The 18864-nt window shown below is 43.8% G+C and overlaps 1 protein-coding gene across 5 annotated transcripts in view; it reads left to right on the top strand.

Moving 5' to 3' along the window:
* The first annotated feature begins 18298 nt into the window (after window positions 1-18298).
* LY86 (lymphocyte antigen 86) overlaps window positions 18299-18864 on the top strand; it is a 66970-nt gene continuing 66404 nt past the window's right edge. Inside the window, exon 1 of one of the 5 annotated variants that reach the window (XM_084796985.1) lies at window positions 18299-18609. In XM_084796985.1, the coding sequence (XP_084653111.1) occupies window positions 18474-18609 (136 nt within the window). In that variant the 5' untranslated portion in view covers window positions 18299-18473. The remainder of the gene's footprint in view (window positions 18610-18864) is intronic. The other 4 variants (XM_084796984.1, XM_084796986.1, XM_084796987.1 and 1 more) reach the window with 4 other exon arrangements.

Below are 18864 nucleotides of genomic sequence, written 5' to 3'. Positions count from 1 at the left end.
ATAATAATCAATTCGATCAATGATACTATCAGAAGGACTGAACTGGCTTCTCAATTCTTAGATGGGGAAATGCTACAAGCTTGATAACTAAAGAATAGAAAGCACACACACACACACACACACACACACACACACACACACACACACACACGAGACAAATATAAGCAAAGCCAGATAGCTGAGTAAATAAAATATGATTCTTATGTATTTTACAATATTGCTGGGACTTGTCTGTGTTTTAAATATAATTATTTTAAGGTTAATGATATATTCCCTTCAGTTTAAATATTTATTGTATTTACACTTTTGTATTTTATTTTACCCAGGAGAGCTCATAAGTTGTAATATTCTAGGCTCTGCAGAACATGGGTTTGCCTTGTCCATCCTCTAGTGATTGTGGAGTGAACTGAAATAAAGCTTCCACAAACAAAATGAACTTAGAAGATTCTTTATCCACTATGGTGTCTGATACACACATGCACATGGGTTCAATAAAAACTCATTACAGAATAAATGGCCGGCAAAGCCCATATTCAAATAGTATCAAGCAATTATCTGAGATGAGCTACAGGCATTGCAAGGGAGACTAGGGGTGGATCAGGGAAAGCACTTCTCTTACACTCCCATTTTATCTCTCCTAATTAATGCAAATGTGTTGATCCTGGGAGCACTCTGGTGTTTCTTAAGCCTCAAACCAAAAGTGACAGTCCTTCAGTGAGTTCCAACTCTGTGACACAGAGCACAAGTTTTATTAAGCACCGAGCCATGAAGCAGGTACCACAGAGGAGAGAGAGAGCACCATGCATGGCACTTGGGAAGAGTCCATGGAAACTGTAGCAGAGAAGAGAAAAGGAGGAAAAAGAACAGCAAGGATGAGGGACAGTAACTCATATTTCTGCTGTGAAAGGGGAACATGATGCAAGCCATGTGTTGTGGGCACATGACCTGGATGTAACACTACTTTGGGACAATCAACTCTAAGCTGTGAAAGCCAGACCACAGTAGAGCAGCACCTTGGGTAGAGCAAAACATTCAAAGGGAAGGCATGTGCACGAAGAGATGGTGAGGCTCAGATACAATATGCAGAGCACCTTGTCCTTCTCCCTCAGAAGATGACTTTGAAAGAGTGGGTCTAGGCAAAGAGGCCGTACTGGAAGCTAATTTGCTAGCTCAGATGCAAGGTCACACAGGCCAGGACTCAGAAGTGTAGAGGAATTTAATCCAGCAACATGGCAGCTCTTCCAACGGATCACATTCAAAATCCCAGATCTGTGTGACCCGACTGGAATTCAGACTTGCCCTTAGTACATACCTTTAATCCCACTGGCTAGAATAGAGAAGTGCCCTTATCCCAAACAATGACATCTAATTGAGGGGCAGACAAAGTGACAATTCAGAGAAAGATTTGACAGAATGAGTCAGAGATAGGATATACCCAGATATCATGAGAACAGACAGAAAGAGAAGCTACTTAAGTGTAGAATGGAGAGAGAGCAAGAGAGTTCGTGGAGACAAGCTCAGAAGTACATTACAGTTTGGTGAAATTCAGTTGAGTGCAATTGAGTTTATGCAGATCAGTTCCAGGAGTTCAAAGGCAGTTTTTCCAAGTAGAACAATTCAGTGAGAAGTGGAGAGAAGCTGGTGTGAGTCAGTTAGCCGGTGAGGAGTTTTGAACCAGAACAGCTAAATTGAACTAACTAGGCAGAGTTTAGAAAGAACTCAAAATGGTGAGCTTATTCAGCAGTAGGTCTTGGCAGCTGGAAACATTCTAGGCCTAGAATAGAAGATGGAGGCTGGTAGCTGAAGCCTTCAAGGTCTGGACTTGCAGAAGAATAGCTTGTATGGAGGCTGGAAGTTTCTAGACCTAGGCCTAGGCATAGTTAGATAGAAACATTCTGGGCTCAGCCCAAACCATGTATTTGTAAAGTTTGGGTACAGCTCTCATCTCATCCCCTCTTTTGAGGAAATAAAAATGACATTTACAGAGAAAAGAGACACTGAGAACACAAAAGGGATAGAGCCAAAGGACCAAGGCAGGGTGTGTGTGTGTGTGTGTGGGTGTGTGTGTGTGTGTGTGTGTTCTAACATGACTGACTTCTGAATCTGAAGTACATGCTTTCTCAAGGACTACTTCAGTTGCTTTCAGACAACATGGAGAAAAGAAAGGGATTGTGTTCATAAAGTGCATAGACACTAAGGCTTTAGGAAGGGAAGATGTTCACTCCACTTCCTTCAGGGGTTCTCCACAAGCTTTGTCTTCCTGGGACAATCTCCTTTGCACACAGCACACAGACTACATAAGCAGACAGACAGAAGTAGAGTCAAGAAAAGCTTCTAAGCACAGCATGGATTCTGAGGCAGAATGACAACAGAGACAGGTCCACCAGGGCCACTATGGAAGAAGACAAGAACCAAACTGTTCTGTTCCTGCTGTTCTCTTCCAACACTATCACAGAATTTGGCACTTCTCATGGCAAATGGGTGGGGCTTCCTCCACGTACCAATCAAGCAGGCTCCAGTGAACACCAGACTGTCTCATCTAAAGGGAGTCCACAGGTTGAGGTCTTTAGCCTCAAAGACCATCTCCTCTTCCCAATGTCCCCCACAAAGCCCTCACTGTAGACTTTCTGATCCTCTGGCTCTAAATCAGAGTGATCATGATCCCCTACCTTGAGTTCTATTAGTGTGCCCCTCAGGGAACTCAGGGAGACATACTTACCCATTTGTTCTGGAAGAAGTTGAAAAGTCTACAGATGAACAATCAGACACAAGAGATGCATAGGCAACAGTATGGATCAGGATCATAGAGCAATATCTTTTTGTGTGTCACCCTCCAGAAACTTCCACAAGATCAGCTATCAGAGGATAGCACCATCAAACTTGCCCTTGGCCTTTGGTGACATCGTGGTCCATTGGTAACCTTCCTTTGGCTTCTTTTCTTTCTCTGGAGCGAAAAGTTGGGGCTAAAGTGCCCATCTTATTCCAGTATTAGTCTTGCTGGTAAAATAAACTAAATGATTCACCAGCCATCCTGAAAATCCATACAGACTCCCAATCTTCAGTTATCTGCTCATACAGAAAACACTCACCAAGCCTATAATCTCATGCCTCATGCCTATAATCTCAGCACTCAGGGAGGCAGAGGCAGGTGGATCTCTGTGAGTTCAAGGCCAGCCTGGTCTACAAAATCGAGTGCAGGACAACCAAGGCTACACAGAGAAACCCTGTCTCAAAAACCAAAAGAAAAAAAAGGAAGAAAGAAAAAGGAAACACACTCCCCACCCTCAAGGTTCCTAGGGCATTAGGTACCATGTGTAAGGGAACAGGGACACGGACCAGCTATCTATTTTACAACATCGTAGGTAGAAAGAGGAATGGCCCCTTTTAAAGGCAATCTTTTGGAGGCAACAATTTTTTCCACCGCTGGAGTCCAGGTTCTTTCTCCTTGTTCTCCCAGGCTGACAGGAACTTGAGGCCTGCAACTTTGAAAGAATCACTCCCCAGCTGTCTGTGACATTTTGAAATCTGTTGCCAGTTTGAACAAAGTGATGTCTTCAGTTCTCACATGTGAAGGCTACTCCTTAAAGGTTATAGGAAACTGTTTGCTTCAGCTTTTCAGTCCTTGTTGCAACTGATCTTCTAGGCAAAACTACTCAATACAAACAGGCTTCCACCATCTCTTGGGAAGGCAAAGTCCAAGAGATACATACAATGCAGACCCATCAGCATGGTGACAGGCTTCTGTCTGAACTTCCATAAAGGGTTTGCTTCTGCCTTTGTCTCAAAAAAAAAAAAAAAAGCCTGTCATGGCCATCTCCAACACTGAACTACTACTGGCCAAGTAATTCCTTCTGGGTGGGTCTACTACTTCCTCCAAGTGTCTGGAACACCATCCTTGGAGAAGGTTCAAACACTAGAGATGCACAGGACAGAGGCACTTTTATTCTAAGGATAAAATATGTTTTAATTTCTTACATTTTAGCCTGTATCATAGTTTATTTCAATGTTTTCTAATGTGGTGGGTTTAGCATCTTACAGCTGTTGAAGGCAACTCATGGCAGTTGGGAGGCATCAGCATCCTTTGTGCAAAATCAAAGTACACTGGCCACTGCATCTTCCTCTTTCCATGGTAAGTGTTAAGAAAGAATCAGCAAGGATGCTATTGCCACAGGAAGTTGACTTTTGAAGCTCCCAGGAATGTTATTTAAGGTTTGAGGAAGGAACATTCAAAATGAAAGTGGCAATCTCTATTTGGCACCAAGTTGAGGACTATTTTTGGAGTTTCTTTTCCAATCCCACAAGTGCTAACTGAATTACCGTGAAGGATGCAGACACCGAGTACCCTGTGGTGGGTACTCGGCACTATGGCCTGGATTGTATTCAGACTCATCTAGAAGATGTGCCCTAGGGCTTGTCTGGGAGGGTATTTCTGGAATTGTTTAACTGAGGAGGGAAGACATGTCCTGAGTGTGGGCAGCACTGTCCCATGGGCTGGTGTCCTGGACTGAACAGGAAGAAGTGAGCTGATCTCTTCATTTGTCTCTCTCTCTCTGCTTCCTGCTTGAAGACACAATATGACCAACCATGCCATGTGCCTGCTGTTAAGCCTTCCCCACCAGGAGTCAATGGACCACTTCAAACCGTGAAGCAACAATAAACCTTTCCTTTCTTAAACTGCTTTGTCAGGTATTTAGTCACAGCGAAGAAAAAAAGCAACTAATATATGTGCTCTTTTCACTGTATGTCACAGGACATCAGATTATGGTGAACACAGATGATAGATAGATAGATAGGTAGATAGATAGATAGATAGATAGATAGATAGATAGATAGACGGACAGATAGATGATAGATAGAGAAAAGATAGATACATCAATAGATTCATAGATAGACAGATGATAAATATATAGTAAGGTTGCAACATAAAATATATGAATTATACATGTACTCCATGGAAAAGTGTAAAAATATTTTACCACACTGCCAGGTGTCACTTTTGGCTTTGTGCTCCTACGACCTGGCCCTAGTGTCATCTCTCCAGGCAATACCTTTTTGGGATGACTAGCAGTGACTCTGAAAATGGCCTGTAGACTTAAAGATGTGCAGGAAACACGGTTGTCAGACCTGAACAGATAAGGAAAATGAAAACAATGCAGATGCCAGGGTGAGCTTGCCAGCTGGGCTGAGTATCCTGAGAATGCATCTTTCTTCCCTTGGGATTTTAAGCTCTCTTTTCTGCCATCAGAATTACACCCACACTAGTTTGGACTTTCTTTTCTGTCGTCATTTTGTGAAAACCAAATTTGGCCTCTTTTTTCAACCCTTTTAGGTATGTAATTTAGTAACAAAGATTAAGACCCTTTCCAGAGAGTTTTTCTTATCCCAAATAGAAGCTCTGTGACCATTAAACAAGTCCCCATCCGCCATCACGTAAGCCTCTAGTAGCCCTGGCTCTAGTTTCTGTCTCTATAAAATGGTCTGTTCTGGGTGCTTGTACTGGCCAGTTTTATGTCATCTTGACAAATCTGGAGTCATTTTGGAAGAAGGAACATCAGTAGAGAAAAGGCTACATGAGATGGCTCCCACCAGATTGGCTTGTAGTGAATGTTCTTGATTGATGACTGATGTGGGAGGGCCCAGCTTACTGTGGGCGGTGCCGTAGCTGGGCTGATGGTCTTGGGTCCTATGATAAAGCAGGCTGGGCAAGCCACGGACAGCCAGTCAGTAAGCAGTGTTTCTGCATGGCCTCTGCTTCAATACCTTCAATACCTACCTCCAGGATCCTGCCCTGACATGCCTGGGTACCAGACTGTAACCTGTAATATGAAAACCTCTTTTTCTCCTCAAGTCACTTTTGTTCGTGGGGTTTTATCACGGCAATCAAAACCCGAAGTGAGATAGTGCTCCATCTCATGGGAATTGTATGGCATTTGTCCTTTTATGATTTTTAAAATGAATTTAATCACTTTACAGTCTAATCCCAGCCTCCTCTCTCCTCTCTTCCCAGCCCCACCCTCAAGCTCCCTCCTTCCACTTTCCCCTTCTTCTCAGAGAAGGAGATGCCCCTAAGGGGTCCCAACCCACCCTGGCACATCAAGTCACAACAGGACTAAGCCCGTGCCTCCCAGGGAGGCCAAACAAGGCAGCCCAGCTAGGGGGGATGGGCCCAAAGGTAGACAACAGAGTCAGAGACAACCCTTACTCTCATTGTTAGAGGACCCATATGTTGGTCAAGCTGCATATCTGCTACATATGTGTAGGAAGTCTACATCCAGCCCATGCATGCTCTTTGGTTGGTGGTTCAGTCTCTGTGATCCCTCATGGGCCCAGGTTAAGCATCTGTCCTTTTGTAACCAGATTATATCACTTAACATAATGGTTTCACGATTCAGTCATGTTATATAGTAGAATGCCATTCTTTCTGAGACTGAATAATATTTGATGGTGTGGCTGCTTGTATATACATATAATTATACCCAGAGAGGTATGTAACTGTGCTTATCCACTCACTCATTGGTGGACATTTGGCTGCTGTGGGTAATGCCATGAACAGCGGTGCGTGGGTACTGTTTCAGCCTCTGCTTTCAGTTCATTGGGTAGATTCCTAGAAGTGGAACTTCCAGGTCTCTTGTGATTTCCTGTCTAGCTTTTGAAGGAGCTGTCAAAATGCTTTTCATGGAGTCTGAATCATTTTACATTTCACACACAACACACACAAAAGCTCAAACATCCCCGCATCCTTACCAGAGCTTCCACTTTCCGCTCTTGCTATTTTTATTAGCCATCCTAACAAATGAGAATGGTGTCTGATTGGTTTTGACCTACATGCCTCTAATGAATAAAGATGTTGAGCCTCCTTCACATGCTGTGACCTTTGGAGAAAATGTATAGCAAGCGTTTGGCCCATGGTTGAGCCCTGTTGTTTTGTTGCCGAGTTGTGGCTCCTTATCCTGAACACTGATCCTTTGATGTGTGATTTGCAAGTCATTTCTCCATTGCAATTTGTCTGTTCACTCTGGAGATAACGTTCTTCGATATGCAGTGTTTTATTATTCTTCCAAGTCCAATTTGTTGACTCTTTTCTTTTATTGCCCACTGTGGTTTGAATATGCCTTGAGTGGCCCCCAAGGTTTATATTTTGAAAGTATGGTGATCAGGGAGGCAGTACTGATAGGAATAGAATATTTTGTTCCTTTATGAGAGTTTCTCACGTATATACACAGCAAGTAATTATATTCAGCCCCATTATCCTCTAGTATCCTCCTTTCTTCCCTCTAAACACCTTGTTCTTTCTACATAAATGTCTAGTGGCTACAATAGAGAAAATAATACCCCCTCCTCTAGCAAACACTGACAGTCATTATCTTTCAAAAAGGGAAGTCGCCTCATGCATCTCCTCTACCTAGGATGGAAGGCTGACAGGACCAATCTTGTACAGACATCCATAGCTGCTGTGTGTTCATGGCTGCAACTGCAATGTCACTGTCTGGATGGCAGTGTTCCATGGAGCTCTTCCCTGTCCTTACACACTTCTCACTGTCTTTTCTGTGATGTTCCCCGGCCCTTGGTATGTGTTTAGGGGGGGATACAGATGTCCTATTTCAGGCTGACCACTCCTTGGTCACATTTTGACCAGAAATAAGTCTCTGCATTGAGTACACTGTCTTCTAACAGGAGCCTCTGTGCCCCAGGCTGAAAGCTGCACTAGTCTATGGGTACAGCCTAAGTATTTAGAAGGCAGTTTGACAGTATATTCATTTAGAGAAGCCACTGCGGTATGCTCCTCCTTTGGGTCCATGCCTTCCACAGCTACAGGCTTTGGGCCATGTTTATATTATGAAGTACATAGTCTCTCTCCTGCACTAGTCCTTGGGTCCTTGAATCCATTCACAAAGCAATTAGTTCTGCCCCAAACAATGGTGTCACTAACACAGGGGTGGCCACACCTTGCCTGTTGAATTAGCATAGTAGCTGCAAAGCTGGGGAAGAGCGATGATGGATTTTCTCCTCCAGCAGCTTCCGCATGAGTTTTAGGCAGCCGCAAGGAAGCCCCTAGCCTAACTCAGCCTCATCTTCACTTCCCTGTGTCCTGTAATTCTTCACACTTCAGTGCCTGGGAGGTCCTTGAGTCACTGAGGACATGCCTTGGGAGGAGATTAAAGCAACGGTTATGCAGCCCTTCCAGAAACCACAGCAAGGCGGATATTCACCCCAGCACAGAGTCTGAGATGTATTTAACTGAAAACGGACTATTGTTGGATGAAGCAGGCCACCGTAGGCCACGGGCTTCAGGACAAGTTCTTGTGGCGTGGGCCAAATTTCAAAACTCACTGTCTTCTGAGGAAGCATGGGTTCTCTAGCTAATTACAAAGGCGACTAATTAGCAAGCCAAGGCTGGTGTGGTTGCTGGGGAACCACTCTGGTGGGAAGACCGACCTCTTTGCTCCTTTCTACAATGCTTCTTTCTTTAAAACATGCTGTAACCTCAGCTCTGGCTTTCTTCACTGAATCACAAACCTGTCAGTGTAGCATCGCTCTAGGCCCAACGCATTGCGCAGGTGGGACTTGTAGGCAAAGGAGTCAATTCAAAGGTGCTCATGTTCCTCACTGTGCAGTTGGTAACAAAAATCCTTTGCTTCTTCTCAAGGGGATTGAAGTCATTTGCCAGCATCATGAAACAAGCTAACTTGTTCCCTCGTAAGTAGAATACTGTCTCTGGATCTTCCTAGTTGTGAACAGCCAGATAAGCAAGAAATAATGACAATGTAATCTTGAACTTTGTGGCTTGCACAAGCTAAATGTGTGCAGTCGGGTAAAGAACAAAAGCATAAATGAAAATGCACTATTTCAAGTTTCTTATGGATGTACACTTTTAACTCCTAAGGAAGCAGTATCCAGTAAAAATGCAATGTTGACCATGAATGCATGTTATGTGGGACTTCCCATTTTCTGGCAGCCATATTAAAAGCATAATAGAAATAGCTGAAAATAATTTTAGTATCATATTTTACTTAACCTGGTATGTTCAAGACATTATCATTTCAACATATGAAAAAATCATTAGTGAAATATTTTATATTCTGAACCCTTCAAAAGTCATGGTGTGGTTAAGCCCAACTCGATTCCTTTCGGTCACATTTGAACTTCTAACATAATCAATCGCTCTCCCATTGACCATCACAACAACAGCTGGAGACATCAACTGGGAAGTATAGCTAAACAGACAACAATGGCAGGTGTGGTGGTTAATATTAACTGCCAACTTCACAACAGCTGGAGTCACCAGGGAGATGGGTTTTGCCTTTGGAGATTACCGTGATTATGTTCACTGACGTGGGAAGACTTACCCCCTGGGAGTGGCACCATCCCCTGACTGGGATTCTAGGCTTTCCAAATGAGAAAGGGAGCTGCCCACCAGCATGCTGGCACTCACTGTTCTCTCTTCTAATGTGGCTGTGACATGACCAGCTGTCCCAAGCTCCACTGCCTTGTCTGTCTTGCCAGGATTTAGACAGTAGTCTTGAACTGTGCGCCGAAATGAACCCCTTTCTTCTCACGTTGCTTTTATCAGGGTATTTTATCACAGCAACAGGAAAAGCAACCAAGACAGGGATCAAATGAAGTACTTCAGAAATCAAATGCCAACATAAAAGGCAGAGAAGTCAAATAAGCAAAGAGTAGGTAGGAGAAACGGCCTGTGCAGCTGTGGTCCTTTAGCCTCATCCTCTCTAGATGGAATGGGCATAGATAGAAGCTGGCCGGATTCAAAGGCTGGAGTAGCCAGCAAGAAACTGAATCTAATATGCGTCCCCTGCACTTACTCCTTTGCTGTGTAGCTCCTCTATCTGTTTGTATCCATTCACTTGGGGAAAGAGAGTCTTGTGCCTCAGGGCAGGGCTTGGAAACTAGGTGTGGTGACTCACATCTGTAACCCAGCACTCTGGAGGCCGAAGTAGGTGGATTGGTGCAAATTTGAAGCCAACCTGGGCTCCATAGTGAGTTCCAAGTCAGCCTGTGCTACAGAGGGAAAGCCTTTTTCAGGGAAAATAAAATGGTTTGCATATCATCCCTAGGTTTGACTCTTAGTTCTGCCATTAGGAGGCCTTGCTAAAATGACCTCGTTATCTAAACTTCCATGCCATAGCTTATTGCAAAGGTATTATACAGTAGCCACGTCAAACCCATGTGAAAACTGGCATTCGTGGTATAATCTTTTTTTCATTTTTCATCCCTCTTCTCCTCCCAGTCTCCCCCTCCCTCCCTCTCCCCCTCCCTATTCTTCAGAAGGGGGGAGCCCCTCCTTCCCATCACCTCAGCCCGTCAAGTCGCACCAGGGATGAGTGTGTCCTCTTCCCGTGTGCCCTGGCAAGGCAGTCCTGCCGGGAGGAAGCAGTCAAAAAGCTGGCCACAGAGTCCCTGTCAGAGAAAGCCCCCTCTCTCTTCTTGAGGATTTTCAAGGAAAAAGCAATTGTTGCACAATAGGGTTCCTATTTGTTCAAGAATAATAAGTGGGTCACAGGCCTCCAGCGGCTCTTACCAAACACCCAGAGGTTACAGAGAGACAAAGTACCTCACACGGCTAAGTAAGTGCTTCTAGTAATCAAAACTGCATTCTCTGAGGGGAGCGCCAGCTAGGGGAAATGTTTCTGAAGCAGTCAGCTTTCCCCACACAACCTCTCAGTTAATCATGTTCAGACAGAGAAGGCAACGGAAGGAAATGCAGCGTCTGATCTCTAGAATTCTCTATTTTTATGTATTATAAGCACTATGTGTTTTATTAACAGTTAGCACTGTCCTCTGATTAAACTTGAGTCTCAAGGAAATCTCATGGCAGATTTCCTGTGCTGGCCTAAGATCACAGCAGTTTATCCAGGGGTGAGGAGCACTGTGCAGCGAGGAGGAGAAAATAATGATTATTGATGGGATTTTCATGGTGGTCTAAATACCTAGATTTCACTTCTTTCATATGAATTTTACATAGATTAAAAAAAATAGCCAATGACCATGTACAAGAACTTACAAAGGCAGAAATACAAATGACAACTACTCTGAAAAAAATGATCACTTGTATTATTATGCTGAAAGAAATGTAAGTAGACATAAGGAGACACTAATGTTTGTCTACTAAAATGGCCAAAAACAAGCAATAATAATATGCAAGTGCTGAGAGGATTGTTAAGTTGCCCAGTGTCACTGGGTAGAATATTATTTTATGTGTCAGAAGCCTTAACATATCTGTTAATCCTTAACACCAAGAACTTCACTTTGAGGAAGTTACTCTGAAGAAATCATTGTGGCTAAATTCAAACAAAACAAAGAATTTCCCCTCAGCATTAGTTTCTATTATTTTGCTATTGACAACTAGCTGAGTGTCTAGGTATAAATAGATGCAGTCTATATAGCAGAAGGACATACAGTCATTAAGCTCATGCTGTGGAAGGAGGCAAACAGCCAACGCAAGTTGTGTAGAACAATGATGTGTGTGAACACATCCCAATGAAATCTCACCAAGTCTCAACAATGGGTACTCTTGGATGTTGAGATTATTAGTGTTTCCCTTCCCTGTTTTTAAAGCCTCCCTTCCTGAAAAGTTCTTCAGTTAAAATGCATGAGAAACAAAAAAAAAAAAAAAAAGAAAGAAAGAAACTGACCTACTTTTAGGAAAAGATGCTGCTGTATTTTGTTAATTTTGAGGGGGTGTCACAGGCTCTTTGATGAAAAGTGCCTTGTCTTTCTGGTGATGGCCAGTGAAAGATGGAAGTCCTACAGATTTGACAAAAAAGACACATTTGTTGGTCCACACTACCTTGGAATTCCATTTGTTCAATCTAAGATATTTTGTTGGCTGTTTATTATTCACTAGACAGTGGTCATACAATAATGAGGAGGAGAAACAGAAAACAGCAGAAAGTATGAACAAGGAAACATTCTGTGCTGGTTACTTTCTGTCAACTTGATATGAACTAAACTCATCTGGGAAGAGGGACCCTTAATCGAAAAAATGTCCTTATCAGATTGGCCTCTAGACAAATCTGTGTAACATTTCTTGATGAGTAATTGATGTGAGATTAATAATTGATGTGCCCAGTCCCCTGTGTGACGTGTTATATCTAAGCAGGTGGCCATGGGAGTCAAAAATACCTGAACATGAGTATGGAAAGCAAGCCAGTAAGCCGTGTTCCTCCATGGCCTCTGCTTCAGTTCCTGCCTCTAAATTTCTTACTTGGGTTCCTGCCCTGACTTCCTTCAGTGATGGACTTCCCTCATGTTCATCAGGGAGTCCAATTAGAGAGCTGTTGGTTACTGCTGGGTATTTGTGCCACTACAGTTTATTGTAACAGCGCTATGCTGTGTATTGCTGTGGTTCATAGGCACCACGTCTGTTGTTGCTTCTCTCCTTCAGAAGCTTTCATGGTACCAAAAGGTGCCATGGAAGCTAGTCCTCAGAGACAAGGCTCTTAGCTTTGGCCCTGTGTCTCAAGTGTGTAGTGTTTTCAGCAATAGGGTCTTACCTTCCACCATTGTAGGGCAATACCAATAGCTTAGAATGATTGGGGGCTTCTCTTGGATAACCCTGACCAGCAACTCATTTAAAAAAAAAAAAAAGACTTGTCATGCTTGCTCCTAGGATAAGAAGTTATTTTATTTGAGCAGAGAGTCGGCTTAAATGTGGCAAAACCACATCCCATGGTGATATCTGAAAGTTCTGAAACCACCCAGGGCTGGAGACATATATGGAAGACAAAGCCCATGTTCCAGCTGCGGCACCTGCCACATAACAGTCATCTCCTCATTCTTTACTCTGCTTTCATTTCCTCCAGGGTCCCTCCTTGAACTTAATGAAATTCTTTCAATCTTGAAAGCATTCTCAATTTGTGGGGCAGAGTTTTAGCTACAAGTTGCTAATTTATCCCCTGCTGTTGAGTACGAGTATCAGTCTTTGCAAATGAGTCCTCCACGCCCTGAATCTGAGTAATTTCTCCTGCTTTAATCAGTCGCTGCGATGTGTTGCCCTTTAAATCATTGGAAAATTGATCTAGCTGATCTATAGAGCCTGCCTCTTCCCTTGAATAGCAAATACATTCCTCAAACAAAATTCATTTCTGCTTAGAGTTTGTTATAGAATTTATAGATCCATTTAGAAACAAAATACTTTACATATTATGCTCCTGGAATAATTAGGCATTAATAATGATAACAAATGCAGCAGCAATAACAAAATGAGGAGAGACTGGCATTTCATAGAAGCCTGCTATGGTTAGTACATTAGAGAAAATGGTTAATGGAAGAAACTTAATGACCTACTGGTCTGGGGAAATTTTATAGTTTATTGTATATATGCAGCAGCCAATGAGATGTCTCAGAAAGTTCAGTCAGAGTCTTGTTTTTCATTCTTCAACTCGCTTTTTCAACTGGGAATGGCAGCTCATGCCTGTAAGCCCAGCACTTGAGAGGCTAAGGAAAGAAAATTGATCATGAGATCAAGGCCAGCCTGAGATCTATTTCGAACTATGGACCAGGATGGATACAGAGTGAGGGCATAACCTAAAATAAATAAACAAACAGGGCCAGTGAGATGGCGCAGCAGCATAAAGCTGGTTAGAACTAAGGCCAGCAACCTGAGAAGTAAGCCTGACAACCATTAGTTGTCTTCTGACCTCCACAGTGAGTGTAAGACGGCAGGCATACATGCGCATGCGTACACACACACACACACACACACTCTCTCTCTCTCTCTCTCTCTCTCTCTCTCTCTCTCTCTCTCTCAATCAATCCATGTAAGTAAAAATACTTGCCCCCTTTTCCTCTATTAAGTAAGTTTGTACTGAACAAATAAATGTATTTTTCCTTCCACCAAGAAGCAACTATAAAAATAAAGGCTCTGTTTTCCTGTTTTCTTAGTGCTTAGAGCTCTATTTGATATTGTGGAGATACTTGACAAACATTTGTGAAATACATTGTCAAGCAAATATGAAGCAAGTTGACAAATAGGAGCTTGTCCCTCCACTATACAGAAAGCAGATGGCTGGTTTCTGAACTTTCTGCCAGATGTATACACCTATGACATCAGGAGTCTAAAGGAGGCATTCTATACCTTCCTTGGGAACGTTATCAATTCTTCAAGAGAAGATGTGCAGATAACTGAAAAACACCCACTGTAACAGCACGCTATTAAATGGTGTTACTTGGGAAATAAGGTGTTCCATGACCTTCACATAAGAGCAGTTTATGCTTTACATTCAATCTAGAAGTCTAAAAGGCCTGTCTCCTCCCACAGTAGTGTGACAGAAAGCTAGAGACAGGGAGGTCACATGGGAAAAGACAAAGAAGCCAGGGCCAAAGAGAGAGAAACACTGAGCCTGAAATCCAGTCGAGGACACTTAACAATGGGACGTGCTCTGAGAAACACGTTATAGGGAGCACTGGGCCATTGTGTGAACATCACAGGCAGCATTACACTGGCACTGAGGAGCCAGTCCACCAGGCAAAATTTCCTCTACAAGTAAACAACCTACCATTGCCAAAACTCCTTCCCAAATGCTTTGACATTGGCCCTCCAGACTCTGCTCACTGAACAAAGCTCCTCCAATCTCTGAAGTCACTCAGACACAGGAGTAAATTCAGATCCACACTTGAGTCCAGGTTTTTATTGCAACGTTGAAAGCAAACTTGTTGTTTTGCCCATGATTGCCATAGTCTTAGGATAAATGCATTTCTGCATCAGGCCTTCCATCCCAATCTCTGGACGACTCTCCATATCTAATATAGGCTCTCTTAAATATCTGTGAATCTTGTTGTTTCAGTGAAACTGGTCTTTCAATGGCTCCCTCTAATTTTACTCTTCAAGCTCACAGCCATAGTGCAATGGCACCTGATGAAGTGGCAAGCAGTGGCCACTGATTTTTTTTCTACCTTTATAGTTCTTAGTCACTTTGAATTTGCTTTCTAGGTCAGTTACTTCATGTGGCTTCCTCCTTGCATCATGAGCAATGGATTCTCTCAGGCCCACAGTGAACAAGGCAGCTTGAGATTAAATTAGCACAAGAAAATGATGCAAGCAAGGGATGTGATAAACACAAGATGTTCAAGGCTGCCACGGCTGGCCGCCTCCGTAAGGTCAATTGTTGACAATGGCTGTGCAGTTCTGGACAGCAATAAGTATCCCATGGCAGTTAGAGGATGAGGGTACTATTGAATACAAATAGGGATGAAAACACTGTTACTGTTGAATCCAGCATTAGGGCTTAGAGCAGCATGTAAGAGAGAGATAAAACTGATCCAAACCGCCTTCCTTGTCCCAAGGAAATACAATATCCACACTGAAACTGAATCATTTTCCGAACAAGCTGGTTTCCATGACATTAGCCTCCTATTGCACAGTAAATTGATGCAAAGGTAAACCTCTTCCCTTTAAACACACACACAGAGAGAGAGAGAGAGAGAGAGAGAGAGAGAGAGAGAGAGAGAGAAGGGGATCTCCTCACTCTGCACACCAAACAAATTAGAACATGTTTTGTTATTGTTTGGTTAGGAGGAAATTACTGTTTGGAGAAAGTATCTCACTGTGTAGCACAGACTGCTCTCAGAGTCCTAATCCTCCTATGCCAGCCTCTTCAGTGCTCAGGCTCTCTTCTCAGATATCTTTGGCTCATCCTACCCATAGACAGGATGTGTCCGCCCACTCAGCAGCCCCTCCCAGCTCACCTTGCTCCCTTCCTCCTTCCACTCTTTGCTATTTCCTCTCCCTCTTTAGGCAGTCTGATTACCACCCTGCAGGAAAAGGAGGGCATCACTCCCGATATGTCCACTATGAAAGGAGCATAGAGGGAGACAGAGGAAGAGGACTGTCAGAAAGCAGAGGAGGAATACAGCCAAGAGCAGAGACAGAGCCTTTTTAGCCACAACTTGCTAAGTGGGGGGAAGACAATACCAGAGCCTGGCAGAATGTTCAGTTACCATTTACATATACATAACCATATCTTAAATAGCTATCATAAGATGATTTGAATCTTATTCTATAGTAAGGAACAGGACATTCTTAAATAATTTTTTGTTGTCATTATAAGTTTCTAGTTAAAAATGTGTCTTAGTCACTGTTCTATTGCTGTGACAAGATGCCATGAACAAGGCAACTCTTATGTTTAAAAAAGCACGTAATTGGGGGCTCGTTTAGAGTTTCAGGGGCTTAGTCCATTATCATCACGGCAGGGAGCGTGGTGGCAAGCAGGCAGGGTGCTGTTGAAAGTATCTGAGAGCTACATCTTGATCCACAGGCAGAATGGGAGGGAGAGAGAGAGAGAGACACTAGGCCTGGGATGGGCTTTTGAAATCTCAAAGCCGCACCTCCCCTAGTGACACACTTCCTCCAACAAGGCCACACCTCCTAACCCTTCTAATCTTTTCAAACAGGTCCACGCCCTGGTGACTAAGCATTCATATATATGATCCTATGGGACCATTCTGATTCAAACCACCACACTTGTGTCAGCCTTCTGTGACAGAGTGCCTATGATAAACAAAGGAAGGAAGGAGAAGTTTACTGTGCCTCATGGCTTTAGAGGCTTCAAAGCATGGGTCCTTGGCCCCACTGTTTTGCGAGTTACAGTGAACCATGTTACGGAAGGGCTGCCTGTGGAGGAAACCTGACCACCTCATGGTGACTTGGAAACAAAACAGTAAGAGGGATGGAAAGGGTAAGAGTCCCGGTATCCTTTTTAAGGGCCTATCCTTGAATGATCTGACTTAAAGGTCTCAACAGTGCCCCTGGCTGGTGACTTAGCACGTGGGATTCTGGGACAGTTAATATCCAAACCATAACAGCATCTGTGGATTGCTGTTGTGAAGACAGCATCACTGTGGATTGACCAGTAGTCAGAATCAAATCCTGGTTGTCAGTGGGCAAAACATGTACATATATCTCCTTGAAGATGTAACTTACTCCTTTTTCCTATAAGGATGTGTTATGTGTGATATGAAAATGTCATCTGTCCTGCAAGAAGATGATATTTTATTGAGAAATATTTTAAACATATACTATACATTCTTAACAAAATATAATCCATCTCTTTTTGCCTCGGGAAATAGTGTTCCCTGTTGCTCCAAGCACTACTGGCCTTGGCTGTGAGTTTCATGAACTGAGTAGAGAGAGGGTGGGATGAGATTAAGAAAGGTTACTCATCCGGGCATTTAGCACACGCCTGTAATCTCAGTACTCAGGGAGGCAGAGGCAGGCAGATCACTGTGAGTTCGAGGCCAGCCTGGTCTACAAAGCGAGTCCAGGACAGCCAAAGCTACACAGAAAAACCCTGTCTCAAAAAAAAAAAAAAACCCAGAAAGAAAATACAGGTTTCCCTTCTGAAGCAGAACAGCAGGAACCCGTAGAAGAGAGACTCTTGGCTGTGAGAAGTGATGTCAATGACCTCACTTTAAACTAGCCTTGAGGAAGACCATGGGCCAATGAAATGCCTCAGTGGGTGGAAGCACTTGCCTCCCAAGCCTGGTGACCTGAGTTCCATCCCCAAAACCCACAGTGAAAAGAGTTGTCTTTCCAAAAATTGTCTTCTGGCCTCCTTGTGCACGAGCGCGCACACACACACACACACACAGAGAGAGAGAGAGAGAGAGAGAGAGAGAGAGAGAGAGAGAGAGAGAGAGAGAGAGAGAGAGAATGCACATATACACTAAAAATAAACATTAAAAGGGAGATCCAGCCTCCTGGTGCTGTTGCCTCAGAAATGGAAGATAGCCTGCTCAGACCGATCACCTCACCCAGCTCCAGAGCTCCTCTGTGAGGCTCCAATGGCGAGGTCCTATTCTGCTGGACAGTGTACTGCTCACTCCTACCCCAACTCCAGAGCCAAAGCCAAAGGAGAGCCAATACAGGTGTGGCAGAAGCCTCATTCCAGGGCCCAGATTCTAGTATACCACCCTCAAAATTCCAAAGGCTTTAGCCAGCTCTGATTCTTACATCAGGACCCTTCGGTGGTGATGTGCTTGCTGACAGAAAACACATGGTGGCCCCCGAGGCTCGTCTTTCCTGTTTATGGCTTCTCTAGGGGATGGAAAATCTAAGGAAGGCTGTTCTGAGGAGTCATGCTGAATCTCTTCCTGTTAATGCAGGAAGTCGGCTTTCAACCTAGGCCGGACCTGTGCATTCTCTCTCTCTCTCTCTCTCTCTCTCTCTCTCTCTCTCTCTCTCTCTCTCTCTCTCTCTCTCTCGCACGCACACGCACACACACACACACACACACACACACACATACACCTACTATTTCAAGTGTGTGAAGACCCTCTGGAACAGTATTCAAATGTTCCTCCCCCCTCCTCTCGGCCTTTGGCCTCTCACCGTGGACTCCCCAGAGCCTGTATTTGGGAAGTGAAAGTGAACATGCCTCCACTTTCATGAGGGGGGAAGAACCTTGGAGGCCTTTTTATTGAGCTTGTTTCTCATTGGTCACACACAACCTCTCACCATGAACAGTGTGACAGCTGCCCTCCTTCTGTGGATTTTGTCTTCTCCCAGCAGCAGTGGCCGTGATAAAGAAAAAGGTTGGCCCGCACACATGGCCTGCAGCGGTGGGGGCTTGGAGGTCTTCTACCAGAGTTGTGGTAAGATCTTGTGCAATGTTCACTTGTGTGTATGGGGAAATTAAAGTCTACAGGTGTGGGTATCATGTGCTCTAAACTGGTATGGGTGAGGGATGAGGTTATCGGAAGCCCGGTGCTTTTTCTGGCTGTAGTGAGTTGTTGGGGGCCATGGAGAGCCCTTGGAAGCTATAAGGAGGAAAGGGAAAGGGAGAGAGGGTGAGAAGGAGGGAGGGAGAGAGAGAGAGAGAGAGAGAGAGAGAGAGAGAGAGAGAGAGA

This window comes from Acomys minous (genome assembly GCF_964271855.1).
Source record: "Acomys minous genome assembly, chromosome: 9".
Classification (NCBI taxonomy): Eukaryota; Metazoa; Chordata; class Mammalia; order Rodentia; family Muridae; genus Acomys; species Acomys minous.
This window is presented reverse-complemented; position numbering and strand designations above follow the sequence as displayed.